Source organism: Drepanopeziza brunnea, assembly GCF_022702325.1.
Source record: "Drepanopeziza brunnea f. sp. 'multigermtubi' strain 214-2 chromosome Unknown ctg2, whole genome shotgun sequence".
NCBI classification, from domain to species: Eukaryota; Fungi; Ascomycota; class Leotiomycetes; order Helotiales; family Drepanopezizaceae; genus Drepanopeziza; species Drepanopeziza brunnea.
This window is the reverse complement of record NW_027094065.1, coordinates 3,248,633-3,256,656: the sequence shown is the minus strand read 5'-3', so window position 1 is coordinate 3,256,656 and position 8,024 is coordinate 3,248,633. Positions and strand designations below refer to the sequence as shown.

Sequence of the window (8,024 nt, the reverse complement as noted above, 5' to 3'; positions counted from 1 at the left end):
GTGTGTGTGGCTTGCAGATATACGGAGTATGTGGGAGACGGTCGGATTCCGGAGCTTTGGGTCGTGTGCAACGGGGGTAGCGAGTGGGGGGGGGGGGAGTGTGGTACTTGATGATGGGGAGGTTTGATTAGGACTGGGGAGATAGCAGGCTGGGATCACGCATTGGATTTGCTCGAGGCTGGCTGACACGGAGAAAGAGAAGAGGAAATTAAGGATTGATTTGGCTTGCACCCCAGCTCTCCAGCTCTCCAGAGAGATATAGAAGGCAACGCGAAATATCCCCGTACCCACCACCCGTGTGTGTAACCGTGTGACTCCATCCATTCTACCATTCATTCCAGGGTATCGTCCGGCGCGGATTAAAAGTTAAAAAAAAAAGGGAGGCCCGCAGCTTTCTTTACTTGTTTTTCCCTTTGCCTTCCCGAGATCTCTCTCTCTCTCTCTCTCTCTCTCTCTCTCTCTCTCTCCTCAACAGCCCCTATCCATCCGCAAGTCGTCAAAGACGATCGTCAGCGCCGCCATGATACAGTAGTCCACGTCCGGGGCCACTTCCAAGACGTAGGTGTGCTTCTTCAGCTTGGACTCGAGCGAGATGCGGCCGACTTGGAAGCCGCGCCAGGTCGCCCGCAAACTCTCCATGTCATCGCCGCCCTTGGCTATCCATTGCCCTGCACTGAGATCACTGCCGTGATTTATTGTGAAATTGGGACTTGCTGTACGTAAAATCAGTAAGGGCTCCTTCTGTCTCTGGTGACAGTGGAGTGGTGTGCGGAGCGAGAGAGAACGGGGGGGGTGGAGGTCTTACAATAAATCGAGCCGCTCTTGATAGTGAATAACATTATGCCGTCGGGCGTTTGAGCAACCATGGTATTACCACTCTTCTTTCGGAACTGGCATATCTGACCATCATCGGCATCCCGAAATTCTGATACCTGTCAATCGACAACTTCCGGTCGTGGAAGTAGACGAACTCACCAGTCTGCCGGCTTGTCGACTTGGACTGTCCGAAACACTTGAGCAACGTCGCGCCATTTTCACCCTCAACGATCCACTCGACTTTCGAAAAAGCCTTTACCCGCCTTGTCATCTTGATGTGCATCCCAAGTGGTCCAGAGAAGAAGCCTTGGGTGAGCCGCAATCCTTGGCTGGGGGTAGATTCTAGCACCGAATTGACTGGCTGTGCGACATCCAATTTCTTCTTCAGGGGGGACAGGATTTTGAATTTGGACTGTCTGCGAATTTGAGAGGTCCGTCGGGCCTGCTTCTCAAGCTGAGCAACGACATTCGGAGTTTGGATTTCCGACTTTCTTGGTACCGGGGAGGGGACTTCCGGATGGGCGACCACGGCTGCAACGGGGGCCCGTTTGACCGGCTCTGGAGCCCTTTCTGCTTCCGACTCCTCCTGGACCTGGAAGCAAACATGCCTGCTCTCTGGCCGAGGATTGAATCCAGAAATCAAGTTCGGCTCTTTCTTGAGCGGGGGAGAAGTGACCCCCTGCTCGATCTCCCACTGCCTCTTGATCCTCAACAAGGCCCTTTCCATTTCTGCCTCGCTCTGTTCTTGACTCGGAAGCTGGCCGTGGATCGATTGTCGGCTAGCTCTCTTCCGACTGATGGACTCGAGTCGACGATGGATCATCGCTGGGGGAGGCGGTAACGCTTTCGAAAACCTGTCTGCCGTCGGAGACGTCTGCGATCTGGCCCGGCGGACATACTCCGTATTCGGCCTGGTAACAGGAGTTGAATACCGGCTGGAAGTCTCCTTCGGCGCATCCTTTGCTCTCATCAGACTCCCGACATGGGCAGCTTGTCTCTCCTCCGGAGTGCACGATTCTAATTCCGAGAGAACTGCAGGCGGCACAGACTGGGATGCTTGTGCGTGGGCGTGCATAGAAGAGACTCCAAGCTGAGGCGTAAACACAGAATCGCAACTAGACGGTGAGTCTGGTGGTGATGGCATAAGCTCCGGGAAGGTAATCAGCTCTGTTATGGTAGCATGAGTGGTTGGGACATCCATCTTAGCGAGTTCCCTCGCAGTCATTTCCATCGGTGTCAGTGGTTTTAGGTGCGGTAATATCGGACTGTCTCTGCGACACGGGACCTCGGACCGTGAAGGGCATCTGACAGCTCTTACACTCTTCCGGTTTGAACGATTAAGATTAAGATTGGCCGGTACAGAGGAAAGAGTCCGTTTCGACAACTCAAGCCCGAGCGCGTCTTGCTGTACCCTCAGCGGACTAACATGGACAGCCATAGTCAACGGTGGAGTCTCAGGGCGACCGGAAACAGTGGAGTTCGAGTACTCGCTGGACGATGATCCCAATGGAGATGGGATCGAGTCCGGCCATGATCCATCAAGTTCGTCCAAGTCCGGAAACTCCAGATCAGCCGGGGAGGCCTCGAAGTCTTCGAGCGAGGCTGCCCATTTTTTGATCGAAGAAAATTCCGACTCGACGGGAGTTGGATGTAATGTTGGGGATTTAGGCGGTTGCTCGTTGAAATACTGATAGATCATTTCCATTAACAGAGCGCCGTCCGGTGGTTCAACGGGCTCTTCGTAATGACTTGGGGGACCAAGTTCTCGGAGATCAAACAGCGGTGATGATGCGTCCATGATATATGGTTATCCTTCGGAACGAGGAACGATAGACCAGATACGGGAATGTTCAAGATGGACATGAAGTTTCAAGATAATAAACAGAATGTTTATGAGTGATCCTGGAACAACAGATGGTCTAGAACAGGGACGAGGTCAGCAGCTGGAACAAACTAAGAGAGGGCAGGCTATGAAGTAAGTCAGGACCCTCATCTTCTCAACGCCACCCTCACGAGACTTTTGTACCGACAGCAACACACAACACCCTGCAACACTTCGACAAAAAACTTTTCTATATTGAGGGGTCTGATGGGAGGTGGAGCTGAACTAGTGCCCGAGACAACCGGGAGTGGATCCTCAGATGATTACAACTACTTACAAGGTTGTACTTAACTGTATCAGCAACGTTGTCGCGGGATTGGCTAGGAGCAGTAGGCTATAGCTCAATAGAGGAGACAAGCTTCTTCAACGGAAGCTAGTTGCATCATTCAAAAGGTCATGCTGTGTCATAGCTTTCTCCCAGCCTTTCAAGTTTCCGACCAGCTCGCGGCAAGAGCCCAAGGTCACAAGCAACCCATTTGAGATCATTCGGTTTTTGGAAGGATGAGAGAAGGGCAACGGGACAGTGGATCTGATTGATGTTTTGGTTTGATAGGAAAGCCTTCCCAGTTGTGTATAAAATGAGTAGAGTAGTCGCTGTGTGAGGTTTAATTTAGCATCTGGTAAGTTTAACTGCTCGCTCGCTTAAGAGTGCCAGCTAGACGAGCCCTCGTTCCGCCCGTACGGAGTAAACATGAGATTTTTGACTTTTTTACTGAAACCATTCGGGACTTGGCATAACAACTAGATCCCCACGAGAACATCTCCATTTTCTGTACTTAGAAGCCTCAAGAGTCAACGGTGAGAGGAGACTACTCCGTGGTCTTGGCCAGCAGAACGATGCCTTCCAGTGCCGTTCTTGTTCCCTTCATCCAGTCCTTACCAAATCCTGCTGGTCTCGTTCGCTCCATCCATCCCCCGAGAAGTCCGGGCCCTCTTCTCTATCGTCCAGGAAAAGGAAAAAAAAATCCGAGTACGGAAGGGAGTCTTGATTGAGTGGGAGGCCTACAGAGCTGTTCATGTTACACAGCCAAGGATTTTTTCTACGGAAATAAAAGACTGTAGTCGAAGTAGTAGTAGCAGTACAAGACTTGGTCCAAACCCAAGCTGTCTCTCCCCGACGACTATTTCGAAGCTGCAAGAATGCCCGGTGGAGATGCAGACGCTCAGATACCTCCTCCTGCAAGTACTCCGGTATATACCTCATAGAGCACACCGTCTCTGGCTCGGCAAAGAAAGTGGCTGGGAGGCGCAGAGGACCACCACGGCATGAAGATTTCGCAGGTGGGGGGGGTTTTTTTTTTATCTTCCCGGCGCGCCACATGGACAGCATGATTAGACTCCACCTTCTCCAGTCTATAATTAGAAAGAGGGTACATCTGGGAAATCCCTACTTGGCGTCGAGACAAGCCGCCGGCCACGTAGTACCTCGATGGCGAAATGTGCCCAGAGCTTCCAGGGCACGTTCCGTCGTTCCGTACCCTCAGTAGTCGGCCAAAGATTTCCCATGCCTCCTGCCTCGAACTTGGTGGATCACGATGTGGCGTGCCGCAACACCTTAAAACGGAAACGCCGCTTTTTAGAGTGGAATGTTATACAGCTCGAACAATTGTGTTGCGAGAAAACCTAGCAGCCCCATTTGCCTTAACTGTCGTCGGCTTAACTGAGCCAATGCAAAGTACCGGTAAGCCAATGAGTGCACATAAACGAGCAAAGCTGATAAGTTATCAGCTATCGTATTTCGACGGGATATGCTAGAAAAGCTAGCGACTGCTTGTTCTTGTTCTGCTTACTACATACAGTAGAAAAGGCTATTATAGCAAGAAAGAAAGGAAGAAAGAGGCAGGTGTCTTGGGTACCGCCGATGACGAGAATAGCTGATCAGTACCGGTAACTCTGCACTTAATCCGCTGCTTTCTGACATCTAGTAATACGTCCTCTCGCGATCTTGCAACAAACCGACTTTGCGAATAGCGTTATGTCCTCCCGTACGGCCCGGCTCTTCCATCTTACCTGACTCGGGGTTTCCAGAAGTCTCTCTGAGCCACGGAAGAAGAAGGTTGAGTTTGACAGGGGAAAGGCAACCAACAAGAGAGCTGAGATCTTACATAATAAATGGAGAGATTACCGCCAGGATGACTCCACTCCTCTTCCCGTGGTTCATTCAGACTTCTAGAAAGAGCCGAGTACGCGCACAAGCGACGCATCGGCTGGCATACCGTAGAGCGGCATTCAAGGTAAGGTTGTGGAGGCATGCGCAATCATGATCCACTGAATGTCGAGGCATACGTAAGGGAAGTAGGAAATCTTTGGCCTCCACGCTCCGTACTTCCGTAATCCCCACCTCCAAGGCAAGGCAAGCAAGCAAGCAAGCTGAGCAATCAATCAGTCACGGGAAAAAAAAAAAAAAAAAAAAAAAAAAAAAAATACCACGGCTACATATATGTACTTCACCTGCACGTCTTCCCTGCCGCAAAACCTTCGCTTTTCACCGCCCCCTCCAGTTAGTTCTATTTCTATCAGTACTCCGTAAGAATACTTGCCGAATAGGCCATCCGGAATTCTCTCATCGGTAGGCAAGCTCTCCCCCCTCAATCAACGCCGCGTGCTGCGTACCATGTCTGTCTTCCTCGTCTCTGTCGTCGCAGCCCCTGATCTGCGGAAGCGATTTATGCGATCGCTGGATGAATAAATAGACTGTAGGTACGGTAGTCAAGACGTCTTGAATCTTCATGTACTACTATCACGCGACAGGCGTAATTATTACCCCTTGAGGGTGCCTCAAAAGTTCAGTTACCACTACAAACCCCCTGGTTACTCTACCCTCAGGGGGTAATACTTACGCCTGGGACGTAGTAAATTGCCTACTCGCACGGATCAAAGGTTGTGATATGGATGCGACAGGAACATCCGTCCCATCCAAGTTTCCTGCACTCCAGAGATTTTCGACCCGGCTTCGAAACGGACATCCCCCAGGTACTGATCTATATTTGTCGACCGGCCAAGAGACCCAGAACGAAGTCGGTTCCAGCGGTGCGGAGTATGATCGCCATCAGCCGAAGCAGAGAGTAATCAACCTCTCTGACGCAGATAGAGTAGACAAGTCGTATAAATAGATATCGGGCATGGGCGGAAACTGCGCTTCGTTCAGGCTTCACTTAGACGACCGCAGGCAGAGTAATGCCCGGATGCTGCGTAATGAATTCGCTCGTGACAAAAAAAAAAAAAAAGGGAATAAACGAACGGCGAGGGTAGATCCGATCAGATTCGTACTGGGATGAATGCAAACATGACGATGTATCCATAGCCATAGGTACTACCACTTGCCTTACATGACTTCCCACTGTCTCAGAGCAGGATTCGTTCATTGCGCCATCCTCCATGGGAAGACGGTCTAAGCAGGCGAGGGGGCCGCTCACCAGCACCAGCACCAGCAACACCGCCGCCACCTCTCCAAGCGAGCAAGGAGCGACCTCTCGAAAATAAACAGGCTGCGTTCAATCAAGGCACGTCTCAGGGGGACAGGCCGGTCTGCTCAGTTCTTCGTCGCGAAGGAAGGACCTTCCTTTAGGCATTCATGTCTGTGAGCCCCAGCCAGGCGGAGTATCAAGCGCTCTGTTTCAATACGCGAAGGGGCGGCAGCGTGAGCATCGCCGCCCATGGCCGAGTGAGAATCCGTAGCGGGTGCGTGTGCTGGCGGCACAATGGCAGGATAGGTCGTGCAGTGTTAAAAGGCTTCCAGTCAAGTAAAAGTAGTTTCGGAGATGTTAGGCGAGAGTACCTAGCGAATGTGCTTTCGAGTTCAGGGTCCAAACCACAATCTCTTCGTTGATCAAATGAAGAAAGACCGAACGAGCATCGAGAATTGGAGATGGCCTCCTTCCTGGATTCATGCCGGCTTCCATAGAAAGTGAGACCAGGTGTTAGTTGCATCTCACCAGCTTGTATATATGGATTTTGAGGTTTCGAGGCATAATGGAGCCTCGAGACCTCGGCCCTGCAGAAAGTCAGATGTGTAGCCTCGTAAATCAATAAAGGCCAAAGCCAGACACAAGTTGAAGCTGTGGTCCAAAGATACTCGCATTCTATTCACAAGTCTGCAATATTGTACATCCGTGCTGCTTCTCGGGGTCGAGCCTGATTTTGTGTCTACGAATCAGGAGAAGCGCCTTCTCTCTTAAAGTATGTCCACTGTCCCTCGACCGGCTTCTCCTCAAGATCTTCCCAACTGCAAGCTGTTAGCCAAATTCTCATGCTTCAAGGTGATGGCCCGGACTCGGGACATACACTTTCGACTTAGCCAAGACATCCACCAACTTCAGCTCTCCCTCCGCAACCTGGATAACCTCCTCAATCAACCCAGCTCCGATCCTGTTCTCAATCTCCGCGATCCTGCAACCTGTTAGCAACCCACCTCCCTCGCACCAGGTGTCCCAGGACTCACTGATCAGCAGTCAGAGCCGGCTCGGGCTCCCAATGCACAGTCTTGGTATCGCTCCCCGGCCTCTCCATCCCCCAACTTTGCTGCACCTTCCTCTCAGCCCTCGTCCGGCTCCCCTCCAACTGGGGCCCCTCATCCTTCTCCGCATCCCATTCCACAATCCTCTCATCACGCTCCTCCTCCAGCTTACTCGTCACGAAGGTACTGCCACCGATAACCTCCTTTACATGCCTGCCTTCATCGTGCGCCACCTTTCCCCCGGGCGTATTGAACACCTCAGGGTGTGCGGCAATCGTCTGCTTTGCCTTGTCCGCCCACGCTCTGTAGCCCTCAGGCTCGACAGAGGAAACGATTGCGAGGCGGTGTTTGGTCACAGCCTCGGTCGATTGGCGGTACAGCGAGGATTCCGGGAAGGCCTGGAGCTTGTCGAGGGTGCTGGTGTAGAGGTAGATGAGCGTTGAGCGCGGTGCAGGATGCGTGAAGAGGCCTGCGAGGCCTGTCGGGGCGCCAGCTTCAAGGTAGCGGGAGGGCTTAACAGCCGCGAGCTGTCGGAATGTCCTGCGCATAGTGGTCGAGGTCAATGGGCGCGGATGAATGTTGCGAATGATGGAGGATGTGGTGACGCAGTGGAGAGCTTCGAATTGAATGTCTTGGCGAGCTAGTACTTGACCACTCAGACTTGAGGTAGAGGTAATAGAGATGTCTAGTCGCAAATTCAATAACCATAATATTCATTGATTTTGATTTTGATTTAACCACAATGCCATCTAGGTATTGAAGTCGATTGGAAAACTCTTATTTTTCATTACTGCTTTGGAGTTCAAATTATTACTACTAGATACAAATGTAGCCACGTGATTCTATAAGACCTCCCTTGCGAAGGACGCT

At 51.6% G+C, this 8,024-nt stretch overlaps 2 protein-coding genes across 2 annotated transcripts; both read right to left on the bottom strand.

The window, feature by feature from the left end:
• Positions 1 to 468: 468 nt before the first annotated feature.
• L3040_002019 (uncharacterized protein) lies at positions 469 to 2,614 on the bottom strand (the record flags this gene model as incomplete). Its single annotated transcript, XM_066156979.1, has 3 exons — positions 469 to 713; positions 806 to 925; positions 976 to 2,614. The coding sequence occupies 3 exons, from the start codon at positions 2,612 to 2,614 to the stop codon at positions 469 to 471; spliced, it is 2,004 nt and encodes a 667-aa protein (XP_066012979.1).
• Positions 2,615 to 6,844: 4,230 nt separating this feature from the next.
• Positions 6,845 to 7,702, bottom strand: L3040_002018 (uncharacterized protein; the record flags this gene model as incomplete). The annotated part of the gene is made up of 3 exons (XM_007289418.2): positions 6,845 to 6,923; positions 6,983 to 7,087; positions 7,140 to 7,702. 3 exons carry the CDS (start codon positions 7,700 to 7,702, stop codon positions 6,845 to 6,847), a joined length of 747 nt encoding a protein of 248 aa, XP_007289480.1.
• Positions 7,703 to 8,024: the final 322 nt, after the last annotated feature.